Source organism: Lepidochelys kempii, chromosome 1 (genome assembly GCF_965140285.1).
Source record: "Lepidochelys kempii isolate rLepKem1 chromosome 1, rLepKem1.hap1, whole genome shotgun sequence".
NCBI classification, from domain to species: domain Eukaryota; kingdom Metazoa; phylum Chordata; order Testudines; family Cheloniidae; genus Lepidochelys; species Lepidochelys kempii.
The window spans coordinates 249,434,082-249,456,758 of record NC_136380.1 but is presented as its reverse complement, the minus strand read 5'-3'; the positions used below and the strand labels follow the sequence as shown (position 1 = coordinate 249,456,758).

At 41.9% G+C, this 22,677-nt stretch overlaps 1 protein-coding gene across 2 annotated transcripts in view; it reads right to left on the bottom strand.

Moving 5' to 3' along the window:
• KDM7A (lysine demethylase 7A) overlaps nt 1–22,677 on the bottom strand; it is a 95,620-nt gene that overhangs the window by 51,741 nt on the left and 21,202 nt on the right. For both annotated transcript variants that reach the window (XM_073322670.2, XM_073322678.2), the window contains exons 2-4: nt 19,783–19,868; nt 6,982–7,099; nt 5,927–6,087 (exon numbers count right to left, since the gene is read on the bottom strand). In XM_073322670.2, coding sequence (XP_073178771.1) covers nt 5,927–6,087; nt 6,982–7,099; nt 19,783–19,868 — 365 coding nt within the window. The remainder of the gene's footprint in view (nt 1–5,926; nt 6,088–6,981; nt 7,100–19,782; nt 19,869–22,677) is intronic.

Here is a 22,677-nt window from a genome sequence, read left to right as displayed (position 1 = left end):
TTGATGAGGAAAGCAGAGCCCATAGATCGGTGCCCCAATCCTGCTCTTGAGCAAAACTGCAGACACTCAGAATTCTGGGCTGTAGCAAAAAGGTCTACATATAGGAAATTCCAACATCTGAATATATTCTGTAGGACCAAGGTGTTTATTTCCCACTCCTAAGAAAATTTTCTGCTTAGTGAATCCACTGTGGTGTTCTGACATCCTGGTAGATAGGTACCTCATATGTTGATGTTGTAATGGATGCACCAGTTCCATAATCTCTGTGCTTTGCTGCAAAGGGAGCGTGACCTTGCTCTCCCTTGACAGTTTATGTAAAACATGCAAGCAATATTGTCTATAGTACCTTTATGGTTTTGTTCTGATCAGAGGTAAAAAGCATGGACATGCGTTGCGGACTGCTCGTAGTTCCAGGAGGTTGATGTGTAATGTTGACTCTGAGGGGTACTCCCTGTCCTGGACTGCGTGGCTGTGCAAGTGTGCTCCCCAACTTAAGAGATGTGTCCATTGTAAATATCATTGACAGAGAGGCTTGCATGAAGGGAACTCTGACATGCATATTGTGAGGTCAAGTCCACCATGTAGAGAAGTTTTGACTTTGAGTGGCACTGTGAGACATTTGTTCAGGCTGTGTCTGTGCGGTACATATACTGTCCTGCGCCAACCCTGAAGACAATGCATATGTAGCTTGGCATGCTGTGCAACAAATATGGTTGCTGTCATATGACATCATAATTGCAGGCAGGTCCTGGCAGATGTCTGTGGGCTGGTTTGTGCTGTGGTGACCAGGTTAATTAGCATAACAAATCTGTGTAGTGGTAATGAGGCTTTGGTCTCCAGTGCATCAAGGCGGGCCCCAGTGAATTCTAGTTTTTGTACAGATATCAACATAATTTTTTTGCATGTTTATTTGTAATCCCAGTTGCAAAAAGAGAGCCATAGTCTTTTGAGTAGCTTCTAAGGTGTCTTCCTGGGATGACTTTCAGTAGATAGTCATCCAAGCAGGGGAATATCATGACCCCTTGCTTGCAGAGGTGGGCCACTACCACCTCGAGAACGTTGGAGAACACCTGGGAAGCCGCAGAGAGGCCGAAAGGTAGCATTCTGCACTGGTAGTGATCTTGTCTCGGAACAAATCTGAGAAATCTCCTGTGCGACGGATGTATGGTAATGTGAAAATATGCATCTGGGAGGTTGAGAGCTGAGAACCAGTCCCCCTGTTCCAGTGTTTGGATTATTAGTTGCTAACGTGACCATCCTGAACCACTGAACCCTCATGAACTTGAATTTCCTTAAGTCAAAAATGGACCTCCATCCCCCGCTCTTTTTCTGAGTTAAGTGGTAGTGGGAATAAAAGCCCTTCCCCTCTGTGTTGTGTCAGTACTGCTTCTACAGCACCCAAGTGCAGGAGGTGGGTTTATTTCCTGTTGTAGAAGGTGCTCATGAAAAGGGTCCCTGAAAAGGGACAAGAAGGGAAGCTGGGTAGGGGGGAGGAGGTAAATGGGATTGAGTAACCAGTGTTGATAATTTCTAATACCCATTTGTCCAAGGTGACGGTCTGCCATACTGGGTAGAATGGGATTAGACTGTCTCTGAAAGGATGGACAGTTGTTGATGGTTTCAGCATTTGGAAATGCAGGAGGCATCTTGGGCCCTCAATCAAACCCTCAAAATTGCTCTTTCAAGGGAGGTTACTGGGATGTCGATGGTGGAGATAGGAATGGTCTACTACCTGTAGGCATCTATGTTTTTGTGGGTCAGATTGTCCCTATGGTTGGACATATGGCCTTGTTCGTTGTACTGAGTGGTATTTTCCTGGCTTCCTTCTTTGTGCAGGTATGTAAATGCCAAAAGACCAAAAAAGAGTTGCCCTGCAATCTTTTAGGGTATGGGGAAAGTCATCAGTCTTGGCTGCAAACAACTTCGGGCCCTCAAAGGGAAGATCCTCAATAGTAGACTATACTACTCTTTCAGAAACCCAGAGAGGTGAAGCCACAAAGCCTGAGGCATAACAATCACTAACAACAGATTATGCGGCTGTGTCTGCTGCATCCAACGACACTTGTAAAGCTGTCCATGCAAGAAGATGGCCCTCCGAGATGACTGCTTTGAATTTTTCTTTTTTTTTTTTATCACCAGGGACATAATCAATAAACTCAGACATCTTAGAATAATGTATGAGATTATATTTGGCCATCAGTGCACCGTAATTGGCAATTCTGAATTGCAGAGTCGCTGACTAATAGGCCTTACACCCAAAGAGGTCTAACCGATTCCAGTCTTGATCGTATGAGGTGGTTCTGGAACTGATTTTGTCTGTTCCGTTTGTTCACAGCCTATACCATAACAAGCCCGGGGGGGGGGGGGGCGGCAGCGCGGAGGGAGATGAAAACAAAAAAAAATCCAGAAGGGTCGTACTTCCTGTCTCTGACAAGTGGGTGGTATCGTTGCGGGGGGCCTGCCAGATTATCTGGGTGGATCCATGAGTGCCTCATTTATGGGGATCGCAATCTTCGATGAGGTTGGTGTTTGTAAAATGTCCAACACCTTGTGCTGAGACTCTGCAACCTCTTCCAAGGGTATCCTGAGAGAGTAAGCAATCCTTTTAAATAGCTCCTGGAATTGTCTAAAGTCATCAGCTGTTGGGGGTGGAGGAAGCATGACTACTTCGTCCAGAGAGGATGAAGAGATATCGGTCGGTAAGGTGACTTCCCAATTAAAAAAAGTCTCCTCTTGCTCTTCAGAAGTCTTCTCCGGAGGCTCAGAGGGTCCACGTACTGAGAATGGGGAGCATCTCAGCCTGAATTTCAGAGTGAGTGGCATTGGTGGCAGCATCCATGTATGTCCATACCACCAATGGGTGTTACCCCTGGGGTGAAATGTGGGTTGTTCCCAATTGACCTGGTCTGGTGGTTGTCTGAATGGATGAGAAGTAAAATGTTCCCTTCCTAATTGTCCTCCTCCTCACTTGAGGAAGGAGGGGCCTATCTGGATATGGGTGTAGACTGGCACTGTACCACATATGCCAGAGTAATATCAGTACCAAGAAGGGGAGATTCCGGTGTTGCAGACATTGGAAGGACCTTGTGGAAAAGGAATTGTTGCAGTACCACAAGCATCAGTTACCAAGGAGGACGTTGGTGGTGGTGCCGCTGAAGTTGTAGCAGTTGTTGGTTCTGATCTGGCTGTGCTATGCAGTAGGTGATTGGTAGGTGGCACAACAGACTACAGCAATGCTAAGCTGCCCAGTGCCACACATTTAAGCGGCTCCATCAGAACCGTGGAGGAGGAGGTAAGCTTCTCTTTGCCACTCCTCTCAGAGGCCGCCCTCTTAGGGTCCTTTCACGGTACCAGCAGTATTGGAGGATCCCAGTCAGTCGGAGGGGCTCAGCTGGACTGTGGTCAGTACCAAGAGTGTTGAATGAGCCGGGAGGGTGTTTCTTTTTAGCTGGTTCCCTAGTAGGGGAAGTTGTGGCCTGCTTTTTGTCCACCTTTTTTGAGGACTTCCTCTTTGAGGGTGGTGGGTAATCTCTGCCAGAGGCTGTCACTGGGATGGCAGAGACTGGTGTTCAGGGTGCAAAAGGGTCAGGGAGTCAGAAACCAAGTGCAGAGTCTTTTCCATCAGGATAAGTTTCAACTTAAGTCCCTTGATTTTCTGGTGTGAGCCTTGAGGTTGTGGCAATGGTGGCACTTCTGAGGTATGTGTGTCTCGCCCAGACATCGGACACACTGAGAATGCCCATCACTGACCAGGATTGCCTCCTAGCAAGAATAAATTTAAATCGCAAGGATCCGGGCATGCCCGTCAGTAGCCTTCCCCCAGGTGAAGAAGGTTAAAGGCACACTATACTATAAGGGTGAAAATAAAGAAGAAAGAAAATAAACAATGAGAGACGAGGGTAGTTAGCCAACACTAACTCTAAGAGGTAAACATGAAGCAAGCAAAGAGGCGCTACCATGGCTCCGTCTCAGGTCAAGAACAGATGAGAAGCAATTGAGGGCGGTTTGGTTGCATAGCGCTATGTAGCCACCACGAGCGGCCCGAAACAGGGAGAGCACATTTGTGACCCAAACAGGCACTGCCACTGAAATTCAGCAATCACTGGCGTAGACACACACATTCACCTAAAGTGGAGCACACACAGGGACACTCCTTGAAAAAGAGCCATGGAAACTGATGTGCCAATCTGAGTGTGTGGAAGTGGGGGGGTGGGAGGGAATTATCTTCTGCCCTGGAATAGCCAGACTTCCAAAATAAAGTCACAGAATTGTTGAAATGCCAGCTATTCTTCCGAGCAACCATGAGCAATTAATAAGGAGACTGAGTAATCAGCATATAGTCAGGTCATTCAGAATACTGCACAGAGTGTATTCTAGCCGAGTCTTAAAATACGGATAAGCACAGAAATCCTGTTTGTAGTGCATTTCAACATACTATCAAAAGAACAAAAAAAGAGATGATTCTATTGGAATCCAGGAAGTGTTAAAGGACCTCCCCCCAGCCTAAGGGGAGGATCCACAGGACCTGGAAGCCAAATGATTCCGGGGGACAACTAATGAGATAACAGGGACAGGGGTGAGGTCAAAGGGTCAAATGAAGGAAACCTGACGGGGACACCGAGCAGAGAACCCCGGACAGCACCCACTGCTCCTCGAAGGCACCAAGTACAAGGCGCACACACAAAACTCTTAGCTGTAGTATATTATGCAGCACATTCCACACTGCAGCTGGCTCAGTCTCACTGAACCACTGAAACACATATTCAGGTGGTCCTGAGGTGGTTAGAGACTGCCCAGCAAGCCTGACGGAAGACTAAATGCTCCTGCTGAAGCTATGGTGCTCCCTGAACTTCTCCCCCAGGGAGCAGAAAAAAAGCTTATAAGGGAAGGATTAGATAGACTAAGGAACCAACAGTTTACAGATATGAGAGGTTTCAGAGTGGTAGCCGTGTTAGTCTGTATCCACAAAAAAAATGAGGAGTACTTGTGGCACCTTAGAGACTAACAAATTTATCTGCAGACATAAGAGGTGAGGAGGGAGGGAACTGATCTGACCCTGAGCTTTCAGTCTCCTCCGGTTCCCTTATTCCTCCCCAACCGTGAATATTTCTGCCCTACAGCTCCCACCCTCCCTCCTCACTTGTCTGAAATCTACTCTCTCTTCCTCTCCTTCCCTCTCAGGCTGCTCTGCTCCTTGGAGGGGAAGGGGCAGAGAAGAGGGGGGGTTCCAGAGATGCAGCAGTTGGGAGTCCCTGGACCCAAACAGCAGCTATAAACCTCCATGTATTAACAGTGTAGGTGGGGAGATTGTATTTTGGTGCAGTTCACCCCCACCCCCAGAGCCACATAAGAAGCCCAGGCAAGGACCTTCTCCCCAACACCCCAGACACCCTCAGGACACCCTCACTTATGCAAAAGCTTTGTTGTGCAATGCATCAGCAGCAATAAATAATTGGTAAGTGTAAAACCCTTTAAAAGATGTTCTCACTGTGCGACAAACCATTTTTAAAATCTGTAACAAAGCCCCCCATCCCCATCACTAGACTACAGATTACAAAACTAGCTTATCTGATTCACAGTGTAAGAAAACATCCTCAAAAACCATTATAATCTGTTGCTTATAGTATGTCGCAGAACAAAATACAGCTGTTCAACATTTCAGTCATTTATCACACATTTTGATAGCTTGTGCCATAAGTTGCCAGGTGTGAATGTTGAGAGCTATGGGCATACAATCGTCACATGCATACCCATAAATGAAACCCAAATTCGTAGGTCTAATTTACCCTTGCCAACCTTCTCGTAAGAACTGTTCAATTTAGATTAGGCATATAGTATCCTTTAACTGTTGTAGCTTTGCAAATATTTATTGTATTTAATTCACTCTACGCTGAAGCATTCACACATATTCCAGAAAGTCCCTTACCTACATAGCGTTCCACATCAAGAACGGAGAAGGTAGGGGGAGGGAGTCTGAGCCCTAGACCATCTAATTTAGGAACCATAATAGGGACATCAAACCCATGTTTCTCCAGGTATCTTTGTGTCAGCTGGCTGCCATGCATTTTCAAAATGATTTCATCAGCACTGGGGGAAAAAAATCAAAATATTAGCACCAAAAAACCAGTAAACCTGTTTGAAAGAGAAATTAACAAAAAAAAACTTTGGCAGGTTTCAACGAAACATCTTATTGGAGTTACATAGCTAATATAAATCAAATTAAAATAAGTGGATACAACTATATTAAATTAAGCACTCAAGGTGAAGGCAAGCCTGCTGATTACATTTAATGAAACTAAAAGACAACAAATTTAAAACCAATCAAGGAAGTACATTTTTATAAGCATAATTAATCTGCGGAATGTCATTGAAGACAAGAGTTCAGGAAGATTAAAAAAATCACATACACGGATAAGGACAACATTGATATATTAGAATAAAAAGCATTTTCTTTTAAAAGGGATATAAGTCATCATGCTTTAGAGAGTAAGTCAACCCTTAACTGTTGGAATAAGGAAGAAATGTCTTTTATGACCAGGTTATTACATAACTGTGCACCAGGGGAATCTCTTTCATCTTCTTCTGAAGCATCTGGGACTAGATAAACCACTGTTCCAATGTTTGTGGTCTACACTAGAGAGAAAATGGGAAGTGATTTCTGAGTCTCGTTTCCTGGACCAGACAGGCTGAAAATGCTGAAGAGGCAACACAACTAACAGTATGGGTTGGTAGTGATAGACTCCATAGGAAATTACACCCATGTGTAGTAATTTGATTGATGGATGCTACAACAAGGTGCCTTGAAGGCAAATATATGGATATGAAACGCTGGATGAAAAAAATTAGATCTCAGACATGGAGGAAGGGTTTTTTGTGATGGTGGTGTTTTTGTGGAGGCATGTTAGGAAGACCTTTTAGACATGATCAATACCCAAGGTTTTTCCCCTTTTTGTGATCTGACTTCTAAGCAAGTTTCCATACCTTGGGAATGAGCGAGCCCGCAGTTGTTTAACAAAAGTCCGTGTTCCAGCTTGGACTGGTTTGGAACCATCCTCAAACTCTGTGTAGTCATGTCTGTGCCAGTTCCTCCTCTTCTTCACTAGATTTTTTTTTAAAGGGATTAAATTTAAAATTAGTCAGTGTTGATGGTATGGGTCAGACCGGCTGATGTTCCATCAGTGAACCAATCACGTTAATTAGACTGACGGTCTATTTTTAATTCAGTTGACTTCATCTGTTGCATAAACAAAGAGTTATCTTTAAAATATTATGGTGGTAATAACAAAACATTAATCCTTTGCATTTCTATAGCTCCTTCTATCTGGGAATCTCAAAGCAGCGTCTGAATAAGGATTTAAAATTCAACACTCCTGTAATAAGGGAATACAAACACTAACAGCCTGAAGCTCGCCCAGAAAACTAAAGAGGAAGCCTACAGCAGAGCCAGAAATAGAACTTAAGGTTTCCTAATGCTCAGTCCTACATTTTAATCATAAGATCATCCTACAACTTCAAGATAAACTAAATTATTACTTAATATTTATATTACCATAGACCAATACATCCCAATAATCCTGAGTGGGGTTTCTGATATGCTAGCAGTTGTATAAACATACAAAAAATCTAGTCTTTGGCCATTATTAAAATGACTTATTTTTGGTTACTCCTCCCTCATCCACTCATCCTATCCCTCACCCCATTTGTTTGCCCCATCCACTGGTTACACCTTGTCTTTTAGTTTGTAAGCTCTTTTTGGTAGGAACTGTTATTTATTATGTTTGTACAGCGCCTAGCGCAAGGGTTCTAGACCTAAGTGAAGCCTTTAGGTGCAATTGCAACATACAATCAAGCTCCAGATGGATGATTTTATATTAATAAAAACAAAAGGATAAATAGGTGTTCCTTTATGGTTTTGGGCAATTGACTTTGGTTCTCTTCTATTAGCTACATGGTATATTCATGCAAAAGGCTTTAGACTTCTAGAGCTAAACACAAATGTAAAACTAGAAGTCCTCATATAAATTGCTTTGCCAGTTACACCATTACAAATCGCAGATGTTACTGAAAAAATTACACAAAGCCACAAAGGAATTATATGCAGTCTCCCACCTCACTTTTTTTGTTTTAAGAGAACTGAAAAACTGGCAAATTTACTTAATCTTAAAAGCTTCCCAGTTTAACACAGAATGATTGAATATCACCTGTCCTCAAACCCATTTAATACTTCTATGAATTACTCTTAATTTCTATCAACCACTTGGCACCGTAATTCAGACAGAATGTAAGGCTATTGCTTCCTTTAGAAGCAACAAACGTTCAACCATGAATTTGATGGCAAAGAATGCCAACACTTCATTAGCACTTTCTACCAACACAATGAATATTGTGATTCTCTTCCACTCAGCTTTTATCGTTTCAGAGGCTGCGAACCCCAAATAAATTCCCAATCAGGTACCTCAGCAAAAAGTGTCATACCACATCAGCTTGGAATAAAACTTCAGCTGAGTTTAGCCCTAGTTGCTCACTACCTTTTTATTGATCTGCAATGTACAGTTACCACTTGAGGGAAGTTGAACAAAAACTTAAAACTCAGACTATACTTATTTTATTCTGATAAATTCTAAAACAAAAAAACTATGCCAAACTGTGATCAATAGTATTAGATAGCTGCTAATAGACAGCTGCCCCCAAGATATATACTGAGACCAAGTGTGTAATGTAATAATTACTACTCTAGTACAGATCAAGAACTTGATTATATCTGCTGAAAAGGAAAGAGCTCGGGTTACTAGCCAGCTTACACAAATGGTGTCTCAAAATTTGAGAAAAAAGCCTGGCTAACAAAATCTGACAACTAAACAGTTTTATTAATATGATAATATTATTGGATCTTAATTCAACCCAAAACAAATTAAACAAATATTCCATAATTCCAAATATTAAATAAATTTAGGATAAGCTCTTGTAAAAAGTTTATATTGCACCAAAGACTGCAATAAAACCTAGTAAGACTGAACTCTCAATTATAAAACAAAACCAAAAAAACACCCACACGCCTATCTTCGCTTTATTTTAATAAGCTCTAGTATTTTTTGCTGCTGGTTTTTCAGAATCACCAGCTGCAGTCCAGCACTGATTGACAGCTAATTAATCTATTTGCATCTCCCAGTCGTTATACATGACAGGTAATTATTCCTAATGATGTATTGTTTTCTGCAGAGGCAACAAACTGTGCCCTTTAAAAGACACTTAGGAAAATAAATTGGCTCAATTAAACATGTGATGTTTATAGTGACTTGCTAACCTGATAATCAGTGTTGTAGAGCTAGACTATTCAAATATTCAGCAGTACTTCAAGAATAATGAAGCCAAGTTTTAATTAACTTTCCAAACCTACTTCCTCAAATCATAAATAATATTTGAATAATGCAGAGTATTAGCCACTAATTTGATTATGTGCAACATACAACACTTCCACCAAAATTCATCTGTGATGTAATAATATACTGCAATGAAAGAACGTAGTAGTTGCATAATACATTTATTTTTACAGTGCAGTACTCATGTTTACAATCAGTTTTTAAACATTTGAGAGCTGGGAATTAATAATTTTATTTCAGTTAATTCTTTTTCACCACGTGGTTCTTAGGGAGGAGGTGCACCATGCTTCCTTGAGCAGGAGAGAATATTCAAGAATACAAAGCAGTAAGAAAAGTACCTTTGTATTTAACTGTCAATTATTTTCCATAGTTTGTGTACTGTTCTAGTGTGTCTTACTGGATTTTACAATCAGATAAGTAAAATAACTGTTTAAAAAACAAATTTCTTGACTTTTGTCATTTAGAATGAACATGCCATGTAAAAAATGAACTCTAAGAAGTGGAAGGAAAAATATTTGTCCCCTCACCAATGCAAACAAGCAAGTCCCTGCCACAATTACAACACTAAAATGGATTAAGGAAATCCATTGGAGATGCAGAGGTGTTTTAGGAAAAGGAGCAACAGAGAATGGGCCAGAAGTTTAGTTTAAAGAAGTACAGGAGAAAACATTTACATTTTGATTTAATTATTATTTTAATTACAATTTTTACATTCTGCACACCAAGCCAGTAACCACTTCTGAATAATTTATGTAAACACACCTTTACTATTCCTACCTGCCCTCCCCTCCACTTGCCTCTTTGTTTGACCCTTGCCTATTGTCTCAGAAAAATCACAATCTAGATTTTAGACAGGGACTGTCAGTGTTATTTGTTTGTACAATGGGGATTTAATACTGTTTGGGGTCTTTAGCTGCTACCACAACAGAAACAGGCTGACCTATGGGATTTGAAAGAGGTTAAAACAAGATGAAAAGCAGTGTTGCCAACATGCATGAATGTTTTTCTTGGGAGCTCCTGATTCTGCAGTCAATTGACTACATGAGAGTCTCAGGTTTAAAAAACATTCTAGCCCTCATGATAAGCAAAAGAAACTTGAAAACATAACCCAAGTGTAACCTAAAGGCTTCAAAACCAGTAGGCAAAGAATAAGAACCCACAATGTATTAATTTTTAAAATACCTCTATTTTTAAGCTATTCATGATTACTCATTTTTTAATGCCTCGGGTTGGCAATAGTGCAACCCTCAACTAAAACACATTTGCAGTGATCTACATGTCTACCCAGCAGGAGTAGGAATAGAATATGGTGGACCATATTTTCAAAAACATATATGAAATATCTGATAAGTGCACAAGTCAAGCTGACATGTGGATACTCAAACTGCATACCCATAGGATGCCATACATTGTCAAGTCAGGAGCACACACTTGAAAGTTTGGGCTCCTACATATGTGGTTGCTTGGTGAAGCTCCTGTCGACCTGTTGCTTGCTCATTCAGCATCAGAAGTGGATTTAATTCTGGCTGAAGTGTGAAAATAAACTGAGTGATTTTCTGGTATTAGTGAATTTGATCTTTACATCTTTAAACTACACAGCAGAGTTCCTTTCGGTGCTGCAGTTTGCCTTTATTAGCACAGTGGATTCTTTGGTGGGCCAGAAGTCAGCCTTAATTGACATTTGGTAATATGGAATTTGCTCTTTTTATACCTTTAGTCCTACAAGTTATATTGTTATAAACAATCTTGTAATGATTAGGTGGAAAAATATCCCTAACATATATACTCCCTGGAACTGCAATACAAATTCCTTTTAATCTGAACATAATTATGTTTAAGCTTCTTTCAAAACAATTTTGGAAAAAATATATTTCAAGTAATAGGGATTATTATTATAATAAATACAAGTAATATTTCACACTTATGTAGCATTTCATATGCATGGAGCACTTTTGAAACCTTGCTTAAGGAACCCCATCATCCACACCGCCCACTTAAAATGTAGATGCTTAGAGTGTGGGCTACCTTAAAGGAACAGCCACTTCTCCGAACTGATTGCTCTTCAGTTATAACTAGGGCTGTCAAGTGATTAACAAAATTGCAATTAATTGCACAATTATAAAAAATAATTGCGATTAATGGCACCGTTAAAAATAATGGAATACCACTTATTTAAATATTTTTGGATGTTTTCTACATTTTCAAATATATTGATTTCAATTACAACACAGAATACAAAGTTTACAGTGCTCACTTTATATTTATTTTTGATTACAAATAATTTGTACTGTACAAAAATAGTATTTTTCAATTAATCTAATACAAGTACTGTAGTGCAATCTCTTTATCATGAAAGTTGAACTTACAAATATAGAATTATGTACAAAAAAACTGCATTCAAAAATAAAACAATGTAAAATTTTAGAGCCTACAAGTCCACTTTGTCCTATTTCTCGTTCAGCCAATGGCTCAAACAAGCATGTTTACATTTGCAGGAGATAAGGTTCCCCACTTCTTGTTCACATCACCTGAAAGTGAGAACAGGTGTTCTCACAGCAATGTTGTAGTCAGCATCGCAAGATATTTACGTGCCAGATGCGCTAAAGATTCATATGTCCCTCCATGCTTCAACCACCATTCCAGGGCACATGCGTCCATGGTGCTCACGTGTTCTGCTCAATAACAATCCAAAGCAGAGTGCACTGATGCATGTTCATTTTCATTATCTGAATCAGATGCCACCAGCAGAAGGCTGATTTTATTTTTTGGTGGTTCGGGTTCTGTAGTTTCTGCATCGGAGTGTTGCTCTTTTAAGACTTCTCAAAGCATGCTCCACACCCTGGCCCAATCAGATTTTGGAAGGCACTTCAGATTCTTAAATCTTGTGTTGAGTGCTGTAGCTATCTTTAGAAATCTCACATTGGTACCTTCTTTACGATTTGTCAAATCTACAGTGAAAGTGTTCTTAAAATGAACAACATGTGCTGGGTCATCATCCGAGACTGCTAGAACATGAAATATATAGCAGAATGCAGGTAAAACAGCAGGGGACATACAATTCCCCCCAAGGAGTTCAGTCACAAATTTAACTAACACATTCTTTTAAATGAGTGTTGTCAGCCTGGAAGCATGTCCTCTGGAATGGTGGCCAAAGCACGAAGGGGCATACGAATGTTTAGCATATCTGATACATAAATATCTTGCAATGCCAACTACAAAAGTGCCATGCAAATGCCTGTTCTCACTTTCTGGTGACACTGTAAATAAGAAGAGGGCAGCATTATCTCCCATAAATGTAAACAAACCTCTTAGCGATTGGCTGAACAAGAAGTAGGACTGAGTGGACTTGCAGGCTCTGAAGTTTTACATTGTTTTGTTTCATAACTGCACTCAAAAAACAAAACAAAAATCTTCATTTGTAAATTGCACTTTCACAACAAAGAGATTGCACTACAGTACTTGTATGAGGTGAACTGAAAAATACTTTGTTTTATCATTTTTACAGTGCAAATATTTGTAACAAAACATAATATACACTTTTATTTCAATTACAACACAGAATACAATATATATGAAAAATGTACAAAAGCATCCAAAATATTTAATTTCAATTGGTATTCTATTGTTTAACAGTGCAATTAAAAGAGATTAATCACAATTAATTTTTTTAATTGCAATTAATATTTTTTAAGTTAATCACCTGAGTTAACTGTGATTAATCGAAAGCCCTACCTTTAACATTAGAGCCAATTAATGAAAGCCCAAATCAAGATTTCAGCTCAAACAGAGGTGATGTGCTGAAGAATAGAGACTTCACCTATTGTACCTAATAAATTTAGATTATTTACCCACTTGAAACAATGTGAACCAATTAAGATAATTTTTACTCTACATCATCTTCTCTTTCAAAGAATTTCCAATGCAAAGTGCACCCTTATCCTTATGTCATATTCCTGCAGTGGCGATCAGTGCAGGTACTTGAGCTGTAAGCCCCTTGATATAAGTGAGGGAGATAGAAATCTGCTCTGGCCTAATTTTTAGGCCTGACCCAGACCTAAACCCATCCAAACCAAGACTGAGAGGGTCAGGTCATTTTCCAACCCGACCCTTCCCCCAAAACCTGAGTCAGCGCTGCCACCAACTCCTGCTTGTGGAGTCAGTTCTCCTCCTCCTGCCCATATAGAGTCAGTGCAGCAATGGATGAACAGCCCACTTCTGCAGTCTGCCTCCCTCTGCTGTGGTGTGTATGGTGAGAAGTGCTGCAAGACCTGACCCTTGTAGTTGGGTTTCACTGGGTTGAGGTTGGGTTGCAGGGCTCTAAGAAGGAGACTGTCAGCTGAACATTCATGAGGCATACTTAAGTTTGGAACATATCTCTCTCCTTGATTTGGTAGATCCAGGATTTATTAGCAGTCAAGGTAAATTACAAAGCCCATTTCCCTCCCCACCCAACCCCCAAAAACCTCCATCCATCCATATATCACACCACACTTTCAGAGACGGTGTGGGAAGAACGTTGGAGGAGGTTGGTGGATATTTCCATGCATTATATTGTATTTTGATCCATAGGACAGGTGCAGTGATGAAAGGTTAGAGAATTGATAACCACACCAGTGCAAAAAGGCATTTAACAAGGCTTTTAGCCCCTAAACTAAACATTGCTAATCCTGAAGCTATTAATTTATATCCTATACAAGAGATTAATTTTCCAAAACAATCAGGGCTGCAACAACTTTAACATCTCATCTCTAACGTTATTAATTGAGGAGCAGATGTCACACCAATACAGATCAGAAACACTCTAGAAAAGGCAGGCAAAGCTGGATTCTTAGCATGTAATCTCCATATGCCATTCAGAGAAAGGTCGGTTACCCAACCTCTCAGCAATCTTTCAAATATCCTCGGCGAATTGGTTGGGGAGGGGAGGGGTGGAAAATCAATGCTGATAAACTTTTAGAATAAAATTCAAAACTCCACCCAAAACATTTCCCTAGGTAAGGGCTTAACTAGAAGAGGGTTAGCCTTTAAAAAACCAAGACCACACTATTATGTATGTAAGTGTTTCACAACATTTACTCTTTTCCATTCAATATTCTTTCCTCCATTATTAAAATGTTTTAATCATTACGCTCCAAGATACATACCTTTTTGCTCTTAGGGCTGAATGAAAAGGGAAGAACCTGCTCCATCCACTCTCGGCACAATTTAAATATGCTCACAAGAGGAAAACATATGCAGTTTGCCTCCAAAGAGGCTACTATTTTCTTTTGATAGTAATCTGAATGCTCTTCATATTCTTCAAAAGCAAATTTAATCCCAAACTAGCCATTAAATTACAGGAACAGGTATTGATTTAATGATCCAGAGTATTTCATTTTGAACATTTTCTAGAGACCAAATAAAAGTCTAATAGGAGCCAGTTTCCCAGAAACCTAGGTTAAGAAATTATACAAACTTTACAGTATACAGGAGTCATCCCTTTGGGAGGAAAAACCCAAAATATTTAAAACCTATCACGTGGTAAGCATCAAACAGCATAACCAAGTATGTTGTATATCAAAACTCCTGTGCGACATGCTGACAAAGTTCAAAAGTTATCAAGCACAGAAATCAAGCTCCAAGTCTAGGGAGTATTGGGTGAACCCTGCAGTAGGATGAATTTATGAGCCTTTACTTCAAACAGACTATCTAATCACCTTTGAAACTCCTCCCTGCCCACTTCCTGTCTCAGCAAAATTACATAATACAAATGAAAAAAATACAAACCCTGATATCTACCTCCCCTATTAATTTATAAAAAAATATAAATGTGTGTGATTAAACACGAACCCCACACATCCATCTTCAGAGAGCTGCAACACTAGGGCTCTATCTTAATAATTCTGTTCTTGCAAAGATATATGGGAATGACACTATAAGTCAGTGTAACTGATCCCATAATAATATGGCCACATAGCATAATTTTAGATGAAATATTGCCAAAATTACCCCTTATCAAAATTTACTGTGTCACTTAATTTATAATCCATGAAGTCCCAGTCAGGAGATAGAAAAGAAAAACAAAACCACAGAGAAAATGTGTGAAATAAATCCAGCTGCTCAGAACAGATTCAATTTTGCCAATCCATGACCAGAAATCCCTGTTTATCTGCAGGTGAAACATATATAGGCGACCCATTGTATACAACCTTGAGCTTGGGAGGGTACAGCATGTAGAACTTATCCTTTATTTTTCAGGGCTGAACCATAGTTCACTATTGGATGGGAATCCAGAAGACAACAGGTCATGCTGGTTTTCACCTTGCCTTCTTTTGGAGAAGAGATTGAACATTCACGGAAAATCAAGGAACTGAAGATGCCTTCATTGCCTACTAGCAGACAGACAATCTTCAGATTTTTGCTTTCTGTGTATCTTCTCTAACTCTTCAAGGTACTTGGTTGTTCTGGTAACCTGTGCTTTTAACTGGCTCAGCCCTTGGCAAAGATATGCGATGCAATCTACAACTACTATCACTAACTTAAGTTGCAAGTTCCCTGCTTTTTTACTTGCTCAGGAAATCTGTCCACTTAGGTTTGCAAGTAACCCGTCAAGGAATGAAGTGAAGTCTTTCATCTTTCCACTCATGATCTGCACCACAAATGGATTTAATGAAGAGGGAATGGATGGAGAAGTCGTCTCTGCTGGCACTGTGTTTGAATGATGGTTTCTTTTGCAATTCCTAGGAGATTTAGGCTAATTCTTACGAGATTTAGGTTCACACAGGGATGCGTGGGGATTTGTTTATAAATCAGGAAGCTGGAACGGAGACAGGCAATGAGAAAAATTAGAAAGATACAAGAGGATAGTGTGACACTGCACCCCATACTCTTCACAGTAATATTATATGATTATGACATTATCAGACCCACTTTGGCCTTTGGGATCAAAAAATAGTGGGAGTAAAACTCTTTTCCCCTTAAGTGCAGAGGAACTTCCTTTACTGCTCCCACCTGCAGAAGGCCCTGCACCTCCTGAGCAAGTAGATGCTCGTGAGAAGGATCCCTGAAGACAGACTGGGAGGAAATAAACTGGAGCCTATACCTCCCTGCTACTGTGCTAAGGACCCATGCTCAAGCACACCCTCAAAATGCCTGCTTATTACCTAGTTGGGTGCAGGTACAGCTCGAGTGAGCTGAGGAGCTCGGCTGATGGCCTTGCCATGCTTAAAGCCCCTGACCTTTTTACAGAATGACTCTGAACGGGAAGGACCCACAAAAACCTGTGGGACTATTGCGGCTTGAACTGCTTTCTCATGGGCAACCAGGGTGTTCAGACCCACCAAGCATGAAGGGGCCCTAGAGTCTTTTAGGCCATGCAACTTGCTGTCTGTTCTGTGAACAGCACCAAGCTGTCGAAGGGGAGGTCCTGGATGGACTGCTGAACCTCTGCCACGAAGCCGGATGACTGCAACGAGGATGCCAGCCTCATTGAAATGGCCGAAGCCATAGACCAGACCATGGAGTCTGCCGCATCTGAAGCCACTTGTAGGGTTGTCCTGGCTACTGCTCTGCCCTCCTCCAGAATAGCCAGGAATTCCTTCCTGGGCTCCTCATGCAGCGACTCTGCGAACTTGGCCATGGACTGCCAGATGTTATAATCATAGTGGCCAATTAGGGCCTGATGTTTGGCACCTCTTAGCTGGAGGCTGAGCGTAGCATAAATCTTTCTACCAAAAAGATCAAGCCTCTTCGCCTCCTTATTCTTAGGGGTCGATCCCGGTTGGGCTTATCTATCATGCTCCTTGGCTGCTGACAGTTCCAGTGAGCTTGGGGCGGGGGGTATGTACAGGTATTCAAACCCCTTAGTGGAGGCATAGTACTCCTGCTCCACCCACTTAGAGATGGGGGGGCAGGCAGGATGGGCTTTGCCAAGGGCCTTGCTCAGTTTCACAACTCCCTCATGTACTGGTAATTCCACCTTCAAGGCGGCTGCTGCACTCAGCACATTGAACAGGGAGTCTGAAGGCTCCACCGACAACTCTGCTTCCAGCCCGAGGTTCAATGTCACCCTCTTCAAAAGCTCCTGGTGGGCTGTGTCATCCTGAAGAACTGTGTGAGAGGGCCCCAGTATCACCTCATCGGGCAAAGATAATGAGGAGACAGGTACAGATGGGCCTGGTAACTCCACTGCCTCTGCCAAAAGAGCCTCAGATGAAGCTGGCTGTCCCTGGGGAGCTTTCTCTGATTCTGCTTACAAGCCAGGGGGTGGGAGGGAGACTGTGGCCGACCACCTTTCCGATGCCCTTGAGACCGACCAATGCCTCTGCAATGGCTGGGGAAATACCCTGGGGTTCCACAGATATCCAGGGGTTGGCCATGCCCAGGAGTTCCACAGGTGTCGGGGTTGGTCATTGGCCCTGGGGCCATGCAGCCCCTGGGGGCCCAGAAGGAAATGCCGATGCCCCCAGCAGGTGGTCTTGGCCTGCGGGCAGGTCTTACTCCTCACTTTTAGAGCCCAAGGAAGGGGAGTCTTGTCTGGGGGACCAGAATGGGACTGATGTCGCCTGTCTACCCCGTTCCCGTCGGCTCTCTCCGTGGACCTCTGCTGGGGAGCTGTACCAGGCCCATGTCTCTCGGTGCCGTGATCGACACTTCACGCAATGAGAACGGTGCTGCTCTGTGGACTGGGAGCAAGAGGATCGATGTCTTAGAGACCATCAACGCACCCATGGGAATCTGTACTGGCAAATTGGAGATTCGGACGCTCCAGGCGCCAGAGCTCTGGGGACTGGCGACACGCCTCCAAGGGTCTACACCAGACAGCCAATGATCAACGCCAGGATCCCAGTGAACACTGCCTGCAGATGGGGGAACAATGTCAGGAACTCTGGCAGGTAAGCCAACCCGCATCCGGGGGCTGGTGGCGCTGTTCAGAAGAGAGCTGGTGGGGCATCCCCTGCACAGATGGAGACTGCTCGAAGGGTCCCAGGGCAGGTTTTCCCCCTTGAACGGGGCACCCCAGTAGCTGGCGTGGACAGCACCAGAAGGGACAATATGTCTGTAGCAACCTAAAAGACCTCCGGCATGGACAGCACCACCGAGTGCCTCTGCCGCTTTCTGGGGTGGTGGGCAGGGATTGAAGGGGGCTCGACAACTCAGTAGGCCACAGTCCAGAGCGAAAGAGCTGCCCCTCGTGGGTCTTTTTATCTCCTCCGGCTCTCTCCTTCCCTTCACAGGAAACAGGAAAATGGCCTCTTCTGGCCCTTCTTTGCTTTTTAGCCGGTACCAGGGATGGGACTGTCTGAGGTTGGTGCCGGCGGCGTGCTCAGCACCAAGGCTGCGGTTCTCAGAGCAGAGTCCGATCTAGTCGGCTCCGATGCCAGTGCGAGGGCTGACTCCATAAGGAGCGCTCAAAGACGAATGTCCCACTCCTTTGTTGTTCATGGCCTGAAGCTCTTAGATGTGACACTGGTCGCCCACATTGGTTCCCCCAAGCACTTTAAGCACCTTTTATGCGGATCACCGAGTGGCATAGGTTTCTTGCAGCAGTCACAAGGCTTGAAGCCTAGGGACTAGTGCATGACCCATCCCTAGGCTAAGTTCTGTCTAGGATTAACCAACTATTACTAACTCTAACACTACTGGAACTATAATAGTATACAAGTTTTTAACAAATATATACAAAAAGTTCACAACTAGACACAGCTGAGAGACGTAAGCTTGCCAAGGCAAGGAGACGTTCAAGCACCATCACAGGCGGTAAGAAGGAACTGGGGGAGGGGGGAGCCAACAGCACCCCTTATACCACCGCATATGCACACCACTCCAGAGGGTGCCAGAGCCAGTCCCCTACGGATATCTCGGAGGGAAAAAATTCCGGCACCAGCGCGTGAGACAAGCACACACACCTAAAACGGAATGGACATGAGCAATCACTTGAATAAGAACTCCTTGTTTTTATAGTGTGGTCCTTTAGGATTTTGTCAGTTTTCACTTCCCTGCTATATTCACCAGTGTCCAATGAAACCTGAGAAGAATGATGCACCATCGTTGCCTACACTCAAGTCACTTAAAAAGTCACCACCATCCTCTCTCCCCTACAACTCAGTTTTGTTTTCTTCAAACTCCAGTCACAATCCAAATATTCAGTTAAATTTCTCTGTGTTTGATCTTTAGTTGTGGTTTACATTTTTATGGGATAATGACCGTTAGGAAAAAAGTCTGTAGGTGCTCTAACCCAATTTATCTACTGCCGTGCATCATGTGAACCTCCCCAGACTACTTTTTAAAACTTAGAATTAGCCATAAATAGCCTGTTACATTTTGAATGTCCTTCCCAACAATTTTTTCCAGTTCCAGGTTGGGGACAGAATATATATAGTCATTTACACCCTTCATCTTTGTTTGAGCATTCAGTACTTACTTAAGGATGGTCCATGCAGAACTGCACAGTTGGGACAGTGGTACAGATCAATGTCAACAGCATGGTGCTCCTCTACTTTGACACAGCTGAAAAGAAAAAAATTGTTTTCAATGCTCATGAGAAGAAGAAAAAAAATCTCAAGAGTCCAAGTCCTTTTATTTTCCTCTCTATCCAGCCCCCCTCCAAAAAAAAAAAAAATAGTTAAGTCTAGCAACATTTACCAGAACATACTGCAGCTCTATGCAGTCAGAACTACATACATCAAGACTCCGCTCCAAAGCCAAACTATGTGTGTCACTTTCAGCATCTATACAGTTACTTTAAAAATATGCAAATCAAAGTTTAATTGGGAATACTATTAAAGTATCTGATAAAAAGTAACCAGATGGAAGTAAATTCCACAGTGTAACTACACAAATGCTTTGATCTTAATTACAAGAAGCAGGGTGTGCAAGGTAATTAAAGCAAAGCCAGAAAAAATGTATTACTCAAGTCTAAGTGCTGATAGTTTACAGAAGACATCATGGAAGCTTTGTTGCTTCCCATGTGGCAATGCATGTCTTTGGTAGCATACTGTACATAAAAAAAAAAAATTTTAAAAGAACACAGGCCGCTATTCTCTCAAACATCAAAGGGAAATAAGGTATACTATTCATTTTTCCTCATACCTTCCCTTGCAACAGCAGCTAACAGTGACCACATTAAAGTGTATTCTTCTTCTCTGCAAAACATGCATCCTTTTGAATAAACAAACTTTTTTATCACGCTTGTTATAAAATACCTATAATTAGGCCAGTTAAAAATAAATAATTTAGACCAAATATTACAGCAGGTTACTTCCTCTCTTGGTAAGATTACACCAACATATATGGATGGCTATAAAAACCCAGCAAGGTTGGAAAAGGTCAGGTTTTTCTATTCAAGATAGCTGGATATGAAATGAAGTATTGATAGTGGTATTTTGCAGGTTTTGCATCACTAGAGATTAATGATTTAGAAAAGCAGTGTTCATATAGAATTTTCTCAAAAATTTTATTGTTTAAATACTCTTTTTGCTGAGAGGCACCCAACGTTTGACAGAATTCCTCTCTCTTCGAAGTATGTGACTTGTTCATAAATAATGATGAAAGATTAAAGAACGGTTTTTATACCATAAATAGGGCCCAACCAAATTCACGGTCCATTTTGGTTAATTTCACAGTCCTACGATTTTAAAAATTGTAAGTTTCATGATTACAGACATTTAAATCTGAAATTTCACAGTGTTGTAATTATAGGGGTCTTGACACAAAAAGGAGCTGGGGTGGGAGGGGGGTGTCGCAGTACTGCTTCTCTTACTTCTGTGCTGGTGCTGATGGCAGCGCTACCTTCAAAGCTGGGTAGTCGGAGAGCAGCGGCTGCTGGCTGGGAGCCCAGCTCTGAAGGCAGATCCACCATGAGCAGTAGCACAAAAGTAAGGATGGCATGGTATGGTATTGCCACCCTTATTCTGCGCTGTTGCCTTCAGAGCTGGGCACCTGGCCAACAGCAACCTCTCCAGACGTCCAGCTCTGACGGCAGCACAGAAATAAGGGTGACAATACTGCAACCGCCCTAAAATAACCTTGGGATACCCCTCCCCGCAGCCTCGTTTTGGGTCAGGACCCCCACTTTGAGAAACACTGTTCTCCCCTGTGAAATCCGTACAGTATAAACACACAAAGAAACAGATTTCACGGTCCATGACACGTTTTTCCATGTCCATGAATTTGGTAGAGCACTAATCATAAAAGTTTACCAAACATTCATATTAATAAATCCAATGCAAACAGATAATTACCCGATACTATTGCCATGTAAGTTAGACCCGAAGCCATAACAGACCCAAGGTCGACAGCAAATTGGTTAAAAAAAGGCAAAGCTCGCGTGCTATATCTGACTTGTCAAGAAGAGAGTGCTCTTCAGTGACATCCACTGCAGTCTAGGTATCTTTTATCACAAGTGTTTATATATGGTAGCATGAGAAGTCAGTTAAAACGTTTGTATTCACGGAGCACAATTAATGAACTCTGCATCAAAGCTGAACTGCTCTGCATTCAAAATAAGTAGTTGTATTTACACAAATGTTTATTTTATTGTCTATAACAATACATTAGAAGTGGTCTAAAGATAAAATAGAAATGCTATTAAACGTAACAAGAAAATATTAAATGCTCCCACTGACCACATAAAGAAGATTTATCATATATAACCTTTTATAAAAATATGTAGGTTTCATTGGGTAATTTCACAGCAATCAAAAAACTCCATCAGATTATTAAAAGCTGATCTCCCCCAAGCCTTAAATTGTGATAGAGTTTTAAGATGGTTCCAGATAGATGTTTTTATTAGGCACATTTTTTATTTTTATTTTTATTACAAAGGACAAACTTAAAAAAACCTTTAAACACACAATATATCTCAAAAGAATGCCATGAAACTCTTTAATTCACTAGAATTGAGAGCCACAAGACAAACTCCTTCCAGACAGCATCAGTCTACACCAAAGGCCAATCTGCCACTGACTATTCCCATCGAAAACTGTTCTAAGTGCACCACAAAGTATCCACAATCTTCGTACAACATATACACTCAAACTTTAAGGCCAGAAGGGACCATCATGATCACCTAGTCCAGCGGTTCTCAATCCACGGTCCAATTAGCACACAGCTGGAGCCCACCCATGCTGCAGAGGAAGGAAAAGAAACCCATGGTCTGACAATCTGACCCGGGGGAAATTCCTTCCCAAATCCAAATATAGCAATCAGTTAGACCCGGAGCATGTGGAAAATACCCACCAGCCAGACACCTACGAAAGTACTCCCTGTAGTAATTCGGGGCCCTCTTCATATAGCGTCCCATTGCCAGCCATTGGAG